Raw genomic sequence first — 20,388 nt, forward strand, 5'->3', positions numbered from 1 at the left:
ATACAGCATGATTTCTGCTGGAAATAGTTCCATACGCAGCTTTTAAGAAGCTGAGAAACTTGATAAATGGGGGGGAAACTAGTATGACAGTACATGTAAATAAATTCCTGATATTTCAAATCTTCACACTAGAAAGTGCTTTCTCACATAATTCAGGTGCACATTGAACCTAATTGGTTACGTGAACGTATCATTCCACCAAACAACTATAAACTCATGATGTGTGGCTTAAAATGTTGAATAGGTTCAAATGACAAAACAAACGAACAAACAAACAAACACAAAAAAACAACAACTGGTGTCACCACACATTATCTGCGCAATGGAGAAAAATGAGGTGACGCCAAGTAATTGGGTACCTGAACGCCACACGAAACCCTCGGCCCCGTCAAACACTTCAAAATCGCACTTTTGACTCCTCCGTCTCCGGACCTCCACCGTCCACCGGTGCCTCCTCCAACACCAAGCCGCACTATGCAGCTCGCCGGCCGGGCACGCCGGCTCACTCACCTCGGTGCGCGTCTGGAGCCGCCTGTTCATCTCATAGATCCGGTACTCGGGCTGCACCATGTAGGGCGAGTGTCTCCGGTAGAAGGGTCCGAAGGGGGACGAGTAGAAGGGGTCGTTGTTGCACATGGTTCGGTTCGGCGGTTCGGTTCGGTGGGAGGGTTAGGGGTAGGGAGAGGGGGGGGGGCCGGCGCGATCTCAGCACGCAGCGGACACGCACATGGAGGCGGGCGGGCGCTCCTCTGCAGGGACCCCCGGCGTCAAGCGGGAGCCGCGCGGTCGAGGCTGAGCGGCACTCTGCAAGTTGCTCGCGCGAGGAAGAGGAGGAGGAGGAGGAAGAGGAGAGTGAGGGGGGAGGGGGCAGATGTGGAGGAGTGTGCAAGGAGGAGGAGGAGGGGAGTTGTTTCCTGCAAGGACCCCCCCCCCCCCCCACCCCCACCCCTCCCCCTCCAAAACCAGAGAAGATTTCCTCTTGACTTTTGCACTCCTGCAAAGTTCACGTGCGCCTTTTTTGTTTTAAGGGGGAGGGGCTAAAACTTCATCATTGACTCAACTGCAGATGGGAGAGGGAGGAAGAGTATTGCGATGTGTGGCAAGTGAAAGTGGAGTTTGAAGCAAAATAAGACTGATTATGATGGACTCTGCACTGTTCATTAATCTGAGAAACTCTTCCATAGGTGCTGCTGCTTTGGTTAGCGACATCTGCGATCTGAAAAATAGTGTTCCGGTGGTCGTGGGATGTCTATTTGAAGCGTTAGCTAAGTCAACAATTTCATTAATCCAAGAGACTGTTTACACGGCAAGGTAGGTGCTGCTGTTTCGGTTAGCAACAGAGTTCTCCTGGTTGGCTTAATTACCGTCATGTGCGTCTACTTGAGGGAGGCATTGATTTGTCCAACTGGTTGACTTCATTCATCTGAGAGGCTCTTGACGTGGCCGACGGGAGGTGCTCCTGTTTTGGTTAACAAGAGAGTTCAACTGAACTCAGAAGTAAACGCTTAAATGTCCGTTTTTTTTTTTAACAATAGCGTCTTTCAAAAAAAAAAAAAACGATCATGTCAGCTTTAAGGAAACGTGACCTAACAGCTGCTACTCCGTGTAGGACATTAGAAGTATTTTTATATTAACCTATTAAAACGACAAACTAAATTCAGTAAATTGTATTTTTTGCTGTGAGATTAAAACACTAAGAAAAGCCCATTTGAGTATCTTAGTATGTTCTATTGTCAATTATTTTTTGATAAAAGGCCAACCAGACTGAAATATGAAACGATAAAATACATCCCGTGTGTTCTTGTCTTACTTTAATGGTCTTAAAAGATGAATAAAGTGCACTTTGCAGGTCATCACGTGCACTCTTTGCGAGCTTCTTCTTCCACAGTCAAGTCTTCCGAACGTCGCTTTTGGGGACCTCGCTCAAACTGTGGCAATGGAGCTGTTTCCTAGATTTTTCCCAGAATGCATTTATCTTCAAGGGCACTGCATATCACAAAAATTGGCTCAGTAGCACCTCCTGTAAATGGGGGGGGGGAAAAAAAAGTCTGCAAAAACTCAGGACATCTTTCATTCATCGCGTGTGGACGTAGCATGGCGGCAAAATTTGATGACGAGCCACAAAGCAGGAAACGCATAATGCCACAAGGTGGAGTTTTAGTTTGCCCGTGCGTTTGTGTCAAATTAAAACTACGACACAAATATTCTTGGTAGGATTTGGGAGTTTTGGCAGTGTCCCGTTTTCGCATCATTTTGCCTATTTCCAGGGCTCCTCCAAAGACGACCTCGTACAAAAAGATTTTGTCCGATCGCTACTAAATTTGATGATGACGATAATGACGATGATGACGAGAAGCAGAAGCCTCGGCTGCCTGCATCTTAAAAATAAACAGGACGCGACGTGTGCACATTTCAACGCCTCGCGTTGGGAATTAATGAAGAGCATTGATGAAGTCTGACTTTTAATCCGGAATGTCTGAAGGAGGGAGGGCCGCGTGCAGTCGGTATCGAGCGAGATAACTGTTGTAATCCAAACGCCTCGGGCATCCGCTCGGGTAATTCAAAAAAAAAAAAAAAAAAAAAAAAAAAAAGCCAAAAACTTTTGAAAAATCTATTAATAAAGCTTTAATTAAAAACTACATATTTTAATATCTCAAGACCTTTTCAATTGACATTTTCTCACAGGATTTGCTCGCTTGCCCCCAGCGCTCCCCCCCCACACACACTCCATCCAATGAGGCCAGCACGTTCAGCTGAACAGCCCCTTAAATACATTTACATATTAAATTGACTCCATTGTGTCGTCCCTCTTAAACCTGGACATTGATGTCCCTTTGGATCCTCTCCCTGACAGCCAATATATGTAAGTACATTCCCTAACGCCGCTAAGTATACACAATCATAGAGAACGTTGTGTCGTCCCTGTGTAGTTCAGAGAAAAAGAAAAAAATACAGATGTGACCTTTAAAGGACCTACGGGCTGCAAATGGTTCGTATTTCACTAACAAGTTGATTTTATGCATCCTTCGCTCACGAGAATAAAACTGGCAGTCATTTCCTATAATAGCCGTCAATTTTGGTAATTGGTAAATAACTGATTGTCTTCGGGACAGCCCTTTTTCATCGCCAAAATTGACACGCCCCCTCGTGTCTCGGTGCGATGTCAGTGGCAGAGGTGGAGACCGAATTCACTGCACAGTCGGTGTGGAAAAAGAAATGTACTACGCTTTAAAGTGGCAGTATTCAGTCATCTTTTATATGTGACCGTCCGGCGCAAAACCGATCGAGATTCATTCAAGACTCCAAATTGGCCTAGGTGTTTAGGACAACGTCTGATGGGCTCATCGATAACTTTAGAGTGTAGTTTTGTTTAAAAAAAATAATAAAAAATGAATAAATAAAAGCTCTATCGTGTTAATTTGCACATAAACGTCACAATTAAACCTTTCCGTGTGTTCTCGCACAAACAAGCAAGCAAGGATCTAAAACTTTATCAGGCGAGATGATAAGGTGCGTTCAAGGCACAGCAACTGCTGCAGCGGTGCGTTCAGGTGCAACGCAAACCTGCGGCTGCCGAGGTGTGGGGCGTGTGTCTGTGTGTGCGCGAAAAGCAGGTAGTGTCAGGAGATAGGGTGCGTTGCCATGGTAACACGGCGAGAGAGAAGCGGATTGTCTGTGCTTGTGTCCTGACCCATTTCCGTTCTCAGCCACAAGTGTTTGCCACCATGTTTCGCAACTCCTCCTCCTCCTCACTCACAACTCCAAGGTACATTTTGTTTCCTGTCCAAGAATGGACCGGTGAGCGAGCGGTATGCATTGCTGTCACACTGCAAGAAATGTCTGGGTTTGTTGGAAGCTTCTTTCCTGCGTTGAGACTTTCTCTACCACGACGCCATACCATATATACTATGCCGTTGCATGTAATCGTAGGATAAGCTGTCTTTGATGTGTTTACGAAAACAAATACATGATACATCCATTAAAGACGTACATTAGTTCACTGAAGACAACTCGTGCACATGAGCGCGATTGACAAGCGCGCGGGTCAGACGGACTTGCGCATGAGCGCAATGGACATGCGCGCGGGAGCGTGTGCGACATGCGTGCGCGAGCGCAATTGACATGCGCGGAAAAGAGCGTTTGAGTTTATGAGAGCAAGACATTCAGTCATACGTAGGAGAGCGTTTCACGAGCGTTTATGAGCGAAAACTTTTCAGTATTGTGCAGGAGAGTCCGCTAAAACCATTTGAATAGTAAGTGTGAGAGTACCGACATGTTATAAAAAACAAACAACACACAACCATTAAGAAAGACAAACAACCATTAAAAAAAAAACAAAAAAACATTTTGTAAGTATGTTATAGCTACATGCTTATTTGTGCAAGAACACCATTTAAGGTTTAATTCTGGCATGAATGCACAAATTAATTACAATAGCGCCCATTTTAACGCTAAGCTAGAATGCTAAGCTAGAAAATATGAGCACATCTACATACAAGCACAGTAGCGCGTTGCCTGTTTCCATCTCAGCCAAATATGGAAGAAATATACCCCGAATACCGGAATACTTCTGCTATGGTGGAATCTCATTAGCATCGTAATAGCTTCCAGGCTCATTTGCATTTTGCTGTGAGTGATTCTCTCCCTCTTCCTTACCCTGCTCGCCCTCTTCCCTCTCGGCTGCTGGCCGAATAATAATAATAATAATAATAATAATAATGATGGAAGTGAGAGTAAAACTTGAAAGAAGCTCTCTTGTTTTGTATTTATTTAGTTATCTATGTTCAGCAAATGATAATTGAAAAGCAAAGAGAGTATAACACAATCATATTAGGCATTGAGGACACACATGACAAGTTTAGACATATTGTATTGTCTGCGTGGGTCTGTACGCATGTCCTTGATCGCACCACGGTCCTGCTTTTTACTGCAGTGTGTTCAAACAGGAGGGGGAAAAAAAGAACACATGCAAAAAGCAACACACACTCAGAGGCAAAGGTACAGACATGCAAAAATACACGCGCACACAAACAGTAACACACTCATGTGAGAAGTACAAACAGTAGTACACGCGCACAAAAAAAGGAGCCCATGCAAGGACACGTGTATACAGGCGCGCACACACACACACACACACACACAGGCAAAAAACACATACAAACAGTAACGCTCGCACAGACTCGTGCAGGACACACAAACAAAAGTATACACTGTATGCACACAATAGTATACAAATATAGTGACACAGTCACATCACATACACGCACAAACAGTAATATAGGCACAAAATCAAGCGCAACACACAAGAGTGCACACACGCACACACACACACACACGCACAAATACAGAAGCACATACAAAGACACCTGCGTATGCAGACACAGACGCACACAACACACAAAATAAACAGACGCACGCACTCACGCAGAGGACAAAACTAAAGTAAATACACTCACCAAAAATATTCGCACAGTCGCATCACTCACACACACACACGCACACACTCAATGCACCCTGCACATACACACGGTGGTGCCTCGACTTCGCAAATTTAATTTGTCCAGTGGTCACGCTCTTAACTCAGAACATACCAATATCTCATGGCAATGCCATGAACTCACTGCAAAAAAAAAAAAAAAAAAAAAACACCAACAAAGATTTTTATAGCATGATTTTTTTTTTGTATCAGAAAAATAGCACTCTATAATATTGCACTTAATAGATTGTTAATAACTGTTTCTGCATCATGTTGTCATCATTGTGCTGCTCCTTCTAGTGTGTACGCCTTGGCCACCAGGGGGTAGTATAATAATGCATAGAGATATACTACAAGTAGATTTGACGATGAAACACAAAAGAAAACCGGCGCAAATAAGCTTTGGTAATTTTAGTCGTTTTTCACAGTGGATAAATAATAAATGCCTGCGATTGTTGTTATATGCACTTTCTGCTTTTGTTGTGTTCGAGTATCAGCTGTTTAAAGGTTTTTATCTGCCATAATCTCAATGCTAGTTTCATTAGCCCGCCTATGGCGTTTCCCATGGTGCACTACCAAAAGACAAAATCATGTGCTTTGTTTGGCTGCATAACACGTAATTCTCTTTGTTTTGTTCAGTTTGACAGTAAACTTCAACTTGGCCTTTTTTTTTTGGAAGAATTGCTCACTCTTACCAAACGTTTGCTCACAACTCAAGACAAAAACAAACAAACCAAAAGAATCGGCTGAGTGGCAGCTTCTATCTCGAAAAACTCGTAAGTCAGGCCACTCAAGGTACCCCGCCCTAGAGTAATACACACATACAACAACAACAACACAATGTAATTCCGAGTCGTGAGCCTGTTCAGTTCGGAAGCAAGACTGATTGTGAATGAATTTCAACTGGGACAGACAACAGGTGGAAATGAGAGGCAATTAGCGAGACAACTCTGTAAGGGAATGCTTTTGCAGACCTTTCCCCCGCCCTCGTCCTTTGCCCGTACTCTCACCACTTTGCGGTATTATGAGGCAGTGTCTACAACCCACACAAGATAACCCCCTCCCCACGATCTTATGGACTGGCCTTCCCATTCCCCAGATCTGAATCCAAGTGAGCACATCTGGGACATCACGTCTCGTTCCATCCACCGACGCCACGTAGGTTTTTGAACTCAACTGCAGAACTACACAAATGATTCATTCTGTACACAGACAAACACCAACGCATTCACTCTCGTCACAAAAACACAAACAGTAACGCATGCAGACACACAACCAAGCAGTTTGGTGAGGAAAGGGTTCATATTTTCTTGCAGTTCTTGCGGTAACACACACGCACGCACGCCCCCATGCACACGAATGTGCAACAGACATACAGTATGCATAGAAGCACACACACAAACAGAAGGGAACACAATCACAAAGAAGCATGAACACACACGTGCACACATGAAACAGAAAAATACACACAAACATATATGTGATACATACAGATACATATATATATATATATATATATATATATATACAGTATATACTTATATTTACATTTATTATATGCACACACAGCCATGCCTGAAAAAAAAAACCACACTCACAGCCTGAAAGCAGCATGAAACCGCGGAGAAGTATGCATTAAGAAACACACAAACAAACACGAGTACACAAATGCACGTGTATACAGACATGCATTGAGAAAACGCACACGACCACACGTGCATACACATATATGGAAAACGCACTTCCAAACAAGCATGACAACACATGGACCCACATTAGACAGCAAGGCTATGCATACACGTACACACACACACAAATAGTGAAACATACAGAACCAGACACAAACAATACACAGACGCGCACAGTTTACATAGTTTTGACTACACACTGTACACAGCAGTGCAGTGAGCAAAGGGTTAATATTTTCTACCAGTTCTGACTTTGACGCACACACACACACACACACACACACGCACACACACACAAAATCATGCGCACAAACTCACACGCACCCACAGAAACACACGCGCGCACTCACACATTCGTGCAACCCATCACCCTTGATCACACTCAGACTGGTGCGCGCGCACACACACACAGACACACAAACGCATACACACACAAACACGCACACACACACAAGCTCATAATTCCCCCCCCCACCCACCGTTTCCTCCTCCTCCCTCCCTGGGCTCAACAACCTCCCCCCTCCTCTTCCTCCCTTCTCCATCTCGCCCCCCCCTCTCCCTATCCTCCTCCTCCTCCTCCCCCCCACCACTCACTCCATCCCTCCCTCCACCAGCCCCCCATCGCCACCCCCCAGGTCAGTTAATAAGCGAGCCTGTGCAGGGCTCGGCTGTCTGGAGGACATGTAGAGAAAGAGAGAGAGAGAGAGAGAGAGCGAGAGATGGGGGGGCGCGATTGGAGAGCGGAGGGCCGCGGAGTTGTGGTGGTGGCGTTGGGGGGGGGGGGGGGGGGGGGGCACGTCTCCCGGGAATTGGCTCATACAGGATGCCGTGGTCCGCCGAGGCAACGGAAGATTACCCTGGTGCGGCAGGAAAGCGAACATGTGAAAAACATACGCGCCCCAACCTCACCCGAGGGTGCGTTTAAGGGCACGTCTCGCTCACCTATGGCCGTCGCACAACACGTTAGGTGCGCGTTAGCGTGGGCCCACTAATGAGTTGCCCCGCAACGTTTTGTGCCTCAACTCCAAGAAAGTCACCCTGTTCTTCCTTAAAATCACAGTGCCATCTATCGGTAGGAAGTTTCAAAACACGGAAATGATCATGCTAACGAAATCACCGTTCAGTATGTACGTACCCTGGTTTTAAGGTCACAGGTCATGGTTAACACTAGTGGTTAGCTCGTATGCCGGGAGACGTGGGTTGGAATATCTATTAGAACATAACAGTGTAAAAAAGTTTCAAAACAGTAATATATATTTATATTCTTATAACGTTAACTAAAGATTTTCCATCTGTGTTGTGTGATTGACAGGAAACCAGTCCAGGATGTACTCGTAGAAAATGGCTGGCTGGATATTTACGGGTCAGCACGCTTGGGTGCGTTTTGGCTCTTTTAATATGCTAAAATTTTAAAACAGGTTCCTTAATTTTGGGGGGCTTTTTTACTATGCTAGCATCGCATCCTCATTTTTGTCACTTATTATGCTAATGTTGCATGCTTGCATTTTATTTTTTATTTTTTTTTAAATGAGGAAACTGTTGAAAAATAAAAATAACCTCTCTGGGAATGTTAGCATGTTCAAAGTGACACATAATGAATTGAAACACCCCCCCCCCCCAAAAAAAAATTGCCCTATTTTTTCGGTCGCTGTGCATTTGCTAACATCTTGCAACACTGAATTTGTTTTTTTAAACATGCTCCTTAAACATGCTCCTTGTCACTTTTAGAATGTGAACAATTTAAGAATTTTCAATTTTCAACATTTTCCTTTATTTGTTGTCACTTTCAAAATGCAAACATTTCTATAGTGGCAACATGTTCCTTATTTTTAGCACTTCATATGCACCCCCGAGCCCCCCATTACGCACCCCCACCACATCAGGAAATATGCTAACGAAGCAAAATAGGAGAATCCTGAAAATCTATTGTCCTATTTTTGGGTCACTATTTCTATGCTAACATTTCCAACATTAGGCAATTTTGTAAAAATTTTCCTTCATTTTTGTCACTTTTAATACACATTTTCTAACGTTTCTTATTTTTGTCACTTATAATATACAGCGGTGCTTTGAGATACAAGTCGATCTGTGACCATGCTCGTAACTTAAAACACTCATATGGAAACGCTATTATTGGGAAATTTCACAGGAAAATAGCAGTCTGTAATATTGCACTTTACCAAAATATATATAATAATTACATTATTAAATAGAACGTAATTTGTGCATCACTGCTGTGCACGTCTGTGCCACTTGGGAGCAGCATCGTACAGACATGCTAATATACATGGAGACGATCACAACCAAGTGACTCAGTAAGCTGCAGTAAAATTTGTCGTTTTTTTTTTTTTGCAGAGCATAAAGAAAATATACTTGTGAGTATTATCATATAGTCTGTCTCCGTGTTGCTCTACCGTCTGTGTGTGACACAGTTAGTTTCTCTGCAGCGTTTTGCATTGTTTGTTAGCTTTAAGCCAACCTATTCCCGATTGAGAGCGCGCGTCCTTCTTACGGTGATGTAAAAAAAAGTCCTGGCCTGGCGCACTTTAGCTGCGTTTGGGATTTATCCTTTTCTAAAAGTCGTCGCCAGATTCTGCTACGTGCCTGCAGACTTCACCACCGGCCGCCCCTCTCCCACCATCTCCCCCGTCATCCTCCTTTCCCCTTCACCCCACTGCTGCAGATGTTCGGGTGAAAACGAGTTCCCCAGTCGAGTAAAGCTAATGCCGCTTGGCCAAGCGTCGTCGACAACTTTTGGCAGATGGACAGAGGTCAAATAGAGGTTGTTGACAACGCTGCGAGTGCGCGAAGTCAGAAGCGCCATCATGAGAGCAATCTCCCCCCGCCCCCCACCCCACACGTAGTCTTAATTAAACAAACTGAACAGATACCTTCAAATGAGAACACAGGTCATCCTTTGTCACGGTAAATATGCTAACATTACAACATATGGCATTTTTTGGACGTTTCTTGTTTTTTTTGGCCATGTTCAATACAATAATATAGCAAGATTATCCATCATTTTGGGCACATTGAACATGCAAAAATTTTAATAAAGATCATTTTTCAACATGTTGCTTATTTTGCTTTGACACGTTTAATATGCTAACATTGCAAGCTAGATCATTTGTAGCATTGTTGGTCAATTTTGATATCTTGACATCTTAGGACACAAACATTTTTGAAAGAGTCACTTTTAATATGCTAACATAATAAGAGAGGACATTTTTCAACATTGCTTTAACTGTTTTGTCACTTTCAATATGCGAACATTGCAAGAGATGTCATTAATCAACACATGACTTATATTTTTGCACTTTAAATATGCTAACACCTCAAGGTAGGGAACCGTTCCCAAATATTCCAAAATATCTTTACCCTTAAACACATTAACATTGCATGATAGACCATTTGTAACATTTTTATTCATTTGAATGACCTTTAATGGGGTAACATTGCAAGATATGGCATTTTTAGCATTCTCCTTGATTTCTTGTCACTTTTAACATGCAAACTGCCAGATATGGTGCATTTTGTTACTTTTAATATGCTAACATTTCAAGCGTGGTCATCTAATTCAAATTGAGTGAATATTTGCAAAGAAAAAAAACAATAATTTTCTTCAGTTCAAACATGAAACAGCTTGTCTTTGTAGTGTACTCAATTGAATGCAGGTCGAAAAGGATTTGCAAATCATTGTATTCTTTTTGAGTTTATGTTTTACACAAAGTTCCAACTTCACTGGAAAAGGGTAAGTAGGTAAAAAAAGAAAAAAAAAAAGAAAAAAAAAAAGATTGACTGTATATGGCATCAAAACTACTGCATGTGCAGGCATATCTTTCCCATTTTAAAATGACATTGCAAAATATGGCATTTTTGAACTTTTGTTTGAATTTCTGACACTTTTAATATGCTAACATTCCAAGATGGGGCATTTTTCAACATTTTCCATCATTTCTGGACACTTTTAATATGCTAAAATTGCAGGACATGAAATATTTCAACATGTTTCTTCAAATTGTGGGCATTTTTAATATGATAATGTTGAAAAATGGCACATTTTTTTCTTAACTTGGGTCATTTTTAGTATGCTAATATGCATTGTTTTTAACTTTTTCTATAATGCCAGGTCACTTTAACAGGTAAAATTGTAAGACATGGCATTTAAAAATATATATATTTTTTTTCATTTTGGTCATTCTAAAAATGCTAACATTTTTTTTTTTTTTAACTGTTTCCATAATTTCCGGTCACTTTTAACATGGTAAAATAGCAAGATAAAACATGTTAAACATTTTCTTTAATTGTTTTGGTGAATTTTAATATGCTAACATTTCAAGACAGGAAATTTGTAAACAGCTTCTTCGTTTATATAGCACTTTTAATAAGCTGACACAGGCAAGACGCGGCGTTTTCCCGTCATGTTTCTTAATTTTGTTTGCACCTTGAACGTGTTAACATCGCAAATGTATGGCATTTCTCAACATTAAGACATTTTCCTTATATTTTACTCACTTTTGATATGCAAACACTGCAAGACACGGCATTTTTCAAATATTTAAGTTTTTGGCACTTTTATGTTATATGTTAACATTGCAATGGATTGCATTTTGATGGCTGTGGCTTGGTTGTCTAGTGACTGAAATGCGGGCAGCTCGAATCCCGGCTCCGACTGTCCGCTGTCGAAGTGTCCTTGGGCAAGACACTGCACCCTACATTGTTGTATAAATGTGTGTGCAAATGAGTGAATGTGTGAGCATTTGTAAAGGGCTCCAGGAAACATGATTTGTGTGGATAAAACGTTATATAAAGTGCGTTCCGTACACCGTTTACCATTTTGTAACACATTCCTTATTTCCCCCCACTATTGATATGCCAACATTGCCAAATAGGTCATTTGTCAAAGTTTTCCTTGTTTTTTTTTTTGTTTTTTTTTTTTTCCCCTCATCTAGATTTGTACAATGACATGTCGAAGACCGTTGTGCGAGACCAAACTTGATGTTCAGGAAGAGAAAGAAAGAAAAGAAAAAAAAAAGATGGCTGAGCTGCTACCACCATCCCCCATCTTGTAGGCATGGCAGCAGTCTCGCACACACACACACACACACACACACACACACACACGTACACACAGCCGATCTCTCTGAGCTACCTGATGTGAGGCAACTGGAATAATCCAGAAGCACAATGAATGTTCCAGCGCTACTCGCGCACACACACAACCCAAAAATCATGCTAATTCAAGTCATCATATTTAAAGGTGCTGCAGCTAGCTCAAGGAAGCTACTTTCATAGCTGAAGTCATTTTGAGCTTCTTTAAACAGCAAAGACCGAAAGAACTGTACGACATATGGCACTTTCCCCTAAAGTCGGATTCGTTTCTAGAGAGGTTTGCAGTCCGCCAAGGCTACCTTGTGTCACCGATTCTCTTCATTACCTTTATGGACAGAATTTGAGGGGGTCCGCTGCGGTGACCTCAGTATTGCATCTCTGGTTTTTTTTGGGTTTTTTTGCAGATGATGTGCTTCTGTTGGCTTCATCAACCTGCGAGCATCAACAACAACATTGGTGTGAATGTGAGTGCGAATGGTTGTTTGTTTCTATGTGCCTTGCGATTGGCTGGCGACCGGTTCAGGGTGTGCCCGCCTCTCGCCCGAAGATGGCTGGGACAGGGTCTAGCACGCCCGCGACCCTAATGAGGATAAAGCGGTACAGAAGATGGATGCCGCCATTTTAGGAGTTCATGTACAATTTTAACACATTTTTACTCTTTTGGCATGATAGCAGTGCACAAATAGGGCATTTTCCAACATTTTTCTAACTTTTTGACATGTTTCATACATTAACATCCCGGGATCAGGCTTTTTCAACATTTGTCTTTCCTGTCACTTGTGATATGCAATTATTTCCACATTTACATTTTGTTCTTTTTTGGGGAGGGATGGGTGGGCACTTTTAATGGTGCCAGATAAAAAAAATGTCAAAGTTCACCTTATTTTTTTGTCACTTTTATTAATGCTAATACTGCAAGAGTTCTGCATTTTTCAAAATTGCCATTGCTTTTTTTGTCACATAAAATAAGATAATATTGCAATACTAGTCATTTTTCCATATTTTCCCTATTTTTATTTTTTTTTTAGCTTTCATGTTAACATCATACGTTACCAGAACCCAGTCAACATGTTCTTAAAAATTTCACCAGTTTCAACACGCTAACGTTCCTTTTCTTTGCCTTTTCTTTGTATGCTAGCGCTGCAAGATGGGACTTTTTTTTAAATTGATGTCACAATAATATAACAATAATATTTAGTGAGCATAGTTGCCATCAGGCGGCACGGTGGCCGACTGGTTAGAGCGTCAGCCTCACAGTTCTGAGGACCCGGGTTCAATCCCCGGCCCCGCCTGTGTGGAGTTTGCATGTTCTCCCCGTGCCTGCGTGGGTTTTCTCCGGGCACTCCGGTTTCCGCCCACATCCCAAAAACATGCATTCATTGGAGACTCTAAATTACCCGTAGAAGTGAATGTGAGTACGGATGGTTGTTTGTTTGTATGTGCCCTGCGATTGGCTGGCAACCAGTTAAGGGTGTACCCCGCCTCCTGCCCCATGACAGCTGGGATAGGCTCCAGCACCCCCGCGACCCTAGTGAGGAGAAGCGGCTCAGAAAACGGATGGATGGATGGATAGTTGCCATCATCCCAAAGAGCATCAATAGAGCTGCCGATGATCGGCAACGCCTCTTCCCAGCTGCCAGGTGCATCATGGGAATTCGCAGAGGATTCCCGAAACGTTGTGTCTGAAGCAGTGGCATTATTTTGTCATTGATGTGGGCCAATAGTTAGCCGTCACGCTGGGCCTTAACCTGCGGCCTGGATTGCGCGCCTCTGAGGCAGCAGCTGCAGTCAAAAGTACACACAAATATGAGCAGGAGACGTGCAGATTCACTGAATGTATCATTGTGAATATGCTGGAGAAACAAAAGGGGGTATATATATATATATATATATTCCAAAAAAAAAAAGTTCTCCCGAGACAGCGCGAGAGAAGGAAAAAAAAAGTTGAAAAAAAAAGAACCCTGCGCCTTCTTGTTTCGTCTTTCTTCTTCTTCTTCTTCTTCTTTTTTAGCAACCGCATCCTGCGTTCTTGGATGTGTCGTCTCCATGGCAACTGTAACTTGGTGACCTCGTTATTTCTGCCTAATCCCGCACTGGAAATTATGGCTGCTCCACCCTTTTGCCTGGCTGCCCTGATAACATAATCATTGCAAATGAGGCAGCGCGAATGGAGAGAGTGCGAAGACGAAGGGCAAGGAGAGAGGTGAAGAAGAAGGCATTTACTGCAACAGGCTAATTTCATACACTTTATACATTTAAACATTCATGTATTCATCATTATCTATTTACATTCACTACATTTGTTAGTTTTTGTTTATTTACTTTTTATCACATTTATTTCATATGTAAAATGATATTTTGAAATAACTGTATGTATTTATTTATTATGGTAATTTATTTAGTAATATTTATCATTTATTTACAGTATGTCTTTGTGACTACTAGGTATGTTTTTTATTCATTATACGCTATAATTTGACAAAATAATTTTATATGTAGTAGATATTTGAAATAATTGTATGTATTTATGATTGAAATGTATTTAATAATAATATCATATTATGTAATAGTTTATAATTTTTTTGTTTTGGAAATATATTTTTATTTTAGTTGTTTTCAGGTATCTATTATTTATTGTAATTACAATTTTGTATTGTGTTCATTTTGTACGTAATTTTATTTTGGGAAATTTTTTTACATAGATTTTTTGGGGTACAAAAATTCTTCACCAGTCATATTTTTAAAATGTATCCGTAAGATATTTTTGGTGCATGTATATTTTTTTATTGTAGTCATTATTTGGTACATATTTATTAGTATTGTATTATTCTATTACATCCTGTATTGACTATTTAAAAAAAAAAAAAAAATCCCACACCAGGTCACTTTATTTATTTTCGATTTTTCTATATTAGGGATTTTTAGGTATTTATTATTTATTTGTAATTTTCATTTTTAAATAAATATTGACAGAATCCCACACGAGGGGAGCGACGAGTGTGCTGAGTCATTAAAATGTGCACTTAGCACTAATTGCTGGTGAGTGTCTGCTAAACTGTATTGATTTCAGATCAGTCATGAGTTTATTAATAAGGTATGGCGGGCAAAGATGACCGCTGGCCAAATTTTGCGCCCCCAAATCCCCCCTAAAACTTAACATTTGGAGGTCAGGCCAGCGCAAGCTCATCAACATCTGAATTATTGATTCTGTGTTTGATTAGATTGACTTATTGGATTGAGGTGCACTGAAAAATGAAAATCTTTTTTTTTTTTTTTTAGGGAGGAGAGAGGAGGGGAAATAAATATGCAAACTAATAAGAAATCCTCAGTCATGCCTATTCAATAATTTAGCACATTTACATACTATTATTGGCATATCTCATTACCGCAGCGCGAGGCACACTTATATATTCCGAAATTGTATTAGTCGGGTGGCGGCTTGCATAAATTAACATGGCTAATCAAGGACAAAAGCGATTCACAGATATTCTCCCGTCAGGAACGCAGGAGGAAAAACTAGCTCTGAATCAAACGTGTGATCGGGAAGCACACGTGCGTCGTGTTTTAGCACACACGAGGATGAACTTTAGATGCAACCGCATGACAGAGGAACTCACGGTACAATTACGATCCTTTTCCAAACGATCATTTCATGATACCGCGTTGGAGTGATAATCCAAAGTAAAATGGAAGACCACCAGCTACATCCCCATATCACTTGCATTTCGTCGTAATGTTATGTACAGGTGTCCCTCGGTAAAATAGGAGACGGTAGAAAAGTTCATTTATTTCAGCAGTTCAATGAAAAAAAAAAATGAAACTCATACAGTATTTTTCAGATTCATTAAAGACCCTGTAAAGTGAGTTCAGAGATTTGTTTGTAAATGCATTCTACTGAGTATAAAGTTTCAAAAAGTATTAATTTTACAAGAATTAAGTCATAAGTCTGACAAAAACATTTTTATCAGTATGAATTCTTTTTTTTTTTTTTTAATCCAGCCATCCATCCATCCTGTTTCTATACCGCTTATCCTCACTGGGGTCGCGGACGTGCTGGAGCCTATCCAGGCTATCTTCGGGCGAGAGGCGGTGTCCACCCTGAACTGGTCGCCAGCCAATCGCAGGGCACATAGAAACAAACAACCATTTGCACTCAAGTTTACACCTACGGGTAATTTAGAGTCTTCAATTAACCTTCCACTCATGTTTTTGGGAGGTGGGAGGAAACCGGAGTGCCCGGAGAAAACCCACGCAGGCACGGGGAGAACATGCAAACTCCACACAGGCGGGCCGGGACTTGAACCCCAGTCCTCAGAACTGTGAGGCAGATGCGCTAACCAGTCGGTGCTGCCCATGCTGCCCTGTTTTCTTTTTTTTTTTTTTATATTATGAAAATTAAGTTCTATTTGTTCATCAAAAAAGTTGCAATGTTACAGGAACAAAATTTTATTTTCAAAGAATTTTTTTTAACATTACGACTAAAGATTTTAGTCGTAATGTTACAAGATAAAAAGCTACATTACGTCAATTTTGTGGAAAGGGTTCAGAAGCACAGTTCTCAATCTTAAAAGAAAATGTTTTAATCTTACAAGAATAATGTTATATTTTCTTTTACAACCCCAATTCCAATGAAGTTAGGATGGTGTGTTAAACATAAATAAAAACAGAATACAATGGTTTGCAAATCATGTTCGACCTATATTTCATTGAATACACTACAAAGACAAGCTATTTAATGTTCAAACTGATAAACTTGATTGTTTTTAGCCAATAATCATTAACTTGGAATTTTATGGCTGCAACACGTTCCAAAAAAGCTGAGACAGGGTCACGTTTACCATTGTGTTAAATCATCTTTTCTTTTAACAACATTCAATAAACATTTGGGAACTGAGGACACGAATTGTTGAAGCTTTGGAGGTGGAATTCGTTCCCATTCTTGCTCGATGTACAGCTTCAGCCGTTCAACAGTCCGGGGTCTCCGTTGTCGTATTTCACGCTTCATAATGCGCCACACGTTTTCAATGGGAGACAGGTCTGGACTGGAGGCAGGCCAGTCTAGTACCCGCACTCTTTTACTACGAAGCCACGCTGTTGTAACACGTGCAGAATGTGGTTTGGCATTGTCTTGCTGAAATAAGCAGGGGCGTCCATGAAAAAGACGTTGCTTGGATGGCAGCATATGTTTCTCTAAAACCTATATGTACCTTTCAGCATTAATGGTGCCTTAAGTTACCCATGCCATTGGCACTAACACAGCCCCATACCATCACAGATGCTGGCTTTTGAACTTTGCGTCCATAACAGTCCGGATGGTTCTTTTCCTCTTTGGCCCGGAGGACACGACGCTCACAATTTCCAAAAACAATTTGAACTCTGGACTCGTCGGACCACAGAACACTTTTCCACTTTGCGTCAGTCCATCTTAGATGAGCTCGGGCCCAGAGAAGCCGGCGGCGTTTCTGGGTGTTGCTGATAAATGGCTTTTGCTTTGCATCGTTTCAAGTTGCACTTACGGATGTCGCGCCGAACTGTATTTACTGACATTGGTTTTCTGAAGTGTTCCTGAGCCCACGTGGTGATATCCTTTACACATTGTCGTCGGTTTTTGATGCAGATCCGCCTGAGGGATCGAAGGTCACGGGCATTCAATGTTGGTTTTCGGCTTTGCCGCTTCCATGCAATGATTTCTCCAGATTCTCTGAACCTTTTGATGATATTATGGACCGCAGAAGATGAAATCCCTAAATTCCTTGCAATTGTACGTTGAGGAACATTGTCCTAAAACTGTTCGACTATTTTCTCACGCACTTGTTCACAGTTCATAGTTTAAATCACACAACAATAACGTTATCGTTGTTTATAGAAAATGTTTGAATGCTACGAGGAACAAATTTGTATTTCTTTTTAGTTGCAATTTGCAGGATTCAAGTTTTTACAAGGACAAATATTTCAATATCCTGTTGATTTTGTGGGAAGACGAAAATTCACAACTTTAACAATTGAACAACAACAATTAAAGTAGTCATTTTTGCCAGTATAATGTTGTATTTTTTAGTCTATGTACTGTAAGGTTTAATCTTACTAGAATTAAGTTGTGCTTTTTTTTACAGGGGAAAAAAAGTCCCAATTTTACAGGTTTGGTCCTATTTTTGAGTATTTGTATTCTTAAAAAAAGGTGGTTATGGTGTCAGGGAAAAAAAGTTGTAATAAATTTCACAATAGGAATTTTTTTTTTAATGTTGCGAGTATAAAGTCATATTTTTTAATTTTAAAAAAGTCAGAATATAACCAGAACAAAGATGAATTTTACCAAGACAAAAGTCAGAATCTTACAACAATAAAGTCATACTGTTAGAAGTAAAAAAGTTAGTGTATTACGGTGATTTTTAAAATGACTTCCATTTTCAATCTAAGGAAACGAAACAAAATATAACCCACGTACACAAAATGAGTGAAACTCCAGTTTATATCTAAATGCCACATACGAACACACAGATGTCCACTATTAAAATACGAAAATCCACGTCGGCGGCCATGTTTTTAAAGCGCCGGCGACAATGTTTTAATTGTGTAAAATCAGCTGAAAAAATCTATATGGAACCGGCACAGGCACACCCTTTTTGTGACCCGGGATGTAAATGAGGAACACGTTTGTGTGTGGGCGGCCCGTGTGTCTGGACGACGCTCGGTGTCGTGGGAGTATGGAAGAGGTGATGTTTGGGGAGACGGTTTCCACAGCGACCAGAGTCTCAGTCAGGGAACCCCATTGTCTCTTCTACGGTTTGAGGGCCTCATTTTTATTTTTAAATGCCCACTGTATGGCAGACAGACAGATTGATTGACAGGAGCCAGACAGATGTGCAGCAGAGGAGAGGTGTGCGCGCGCGCACGTGTGCGTGCGTAATCCGTCCTAAGAGGCGACCACGCCGCTCTCAAGAGGATTAACTTGGTCAGATCCTGTCGACGCTATGGAAAGTCTCCATTTGGTCACATAGTTGGTCTCGCCTATTGTTACATTGCCGACAGCCAACCCCTCCACATGAGACCCCCCCCACCACTGACCTGGATTTGACTGACTACTGCCCGCTGCAGTTTCCGCCCACACTGACTCCGAGGCTCAGGTTGTTGCATGTTTCTGCTGAGACGGAGGGCAAAAAAAATAAAAAATAAATACCAACAAGAGTACAGACAACATTTTGGAACAACACGGCAGTAGTGTGCCGTGCACAACATGTATTTGTACGTCGGACTTGACTACTGTCTGGACGGTGCGACCAGGCATTAGGAGCAAGAGCAGTGGCTCAGCAGATCCAGATGGTGGCGCTCTAGTTCTTTCTTAGACACGGCAAAAGAGTATTAAGCTAGCGCTGAAAAGAAAGAAAAAAAAAACATCAGGAAATTGAAATCTATTTTTATCGAGAAGAAAACTTGCAATGTTACAAGGAATATATATATATATATATATATATATATATAAAATCAGTAAATTGCATTTTTTTAAAGAAAATGTATCATATGCAAGTCATATGATGAATTTTTGGAGAAAAAGATGCAGTACAGTGGATCTGCTCTATTTGGAGGTATAGGGATTGGGTCCAACCGCAAATAGCAAGAAGTAGTTGCAAAAATGTAATAGTAACGTTCCAAAAATAAAGTTATATTTTGTATTATTATGACTGTTTTTTTAAAGGTCTCATTGCATCAAAAAATGTATCAGGTTTGCACGATAATTTCAGTTGAAAATGCCCAGAATGTCCCTTTTTCAAGCTATTCTAGGTGGTCTTTTACGCCTTGCAATTGAGAATTTCTCATGAATATTTGATACGTAAATACGCGCCGTAGTGATTGCATTGCTGTGATTCTTCATTTAAATGTGGAAAACAGCTTTTCTCTGACCGGTTCTTGGCAATATCCGCTGTCTTGTGGCTTGCGGCGGCCAAGCGTTCGTAGTGACATTGCATTTGGGTCCCTCGAAGTGGGGTTTTACTATCACTGTGAATCAGAATTCACCAAACGTTTGTGGGATTATTTCCCCACTAATAGAGAATGGGAATTGAAAGGGGATGTGGGTTAAAAAAAATAAAATAAAAAAATAAAAAAGGGGGGGAT

General features: G+C 41.2%; 1 protein-coding gene across 6 annotated transcripts in view; it reads right to left on the minus strand.

Annotated features, from left to right (window-relative positions):
• Positions 1 to 19,496, minus strand: part of ldb2a (LIM domain binding 2a) — an 88,473-nt gene extending 68,977 nt beyond the window's left edge. For 2 of the 6 annotated variants that reach the window (XM_061685834.1, XM_061685833.1), the window contains exon 1: positions 511 to 868. In XM_061685834.1, the coding sequence (XP_061541818.1) occupies positions 511 to 636 (126 nt within the window). In that variant the 5' untranslated portion in view covers positions 637 to 868. Of the gene's footprint in view, positions 1 to 510; positions 869 to 19,341 lie in introns of those variants that run through there. The other 4 variants (XM_061685831.1, XM_061685829.1, XM_061685830.1 and 1 more) reach the window with 4 other exon arrangements.
• Between the last annotated feature and the right edge of the window lie 892 nt (positions 19,497 to 20,388).

Source organism: Phycodurus eques, chromosome 9 (genome assembly GCF_024500275.1).
Source record: "Phycodurus eques isolate BA_2022a chromosome 9, UOR_Pequ_1.1, whole genome shotgun sequence".
Lineage (NCBI taxonomy): Eukaryota > Metazoa > Chordata > Actinopteri > Syngnathiformes > Syngnathidae > Phycodurus > Phycodurus eques.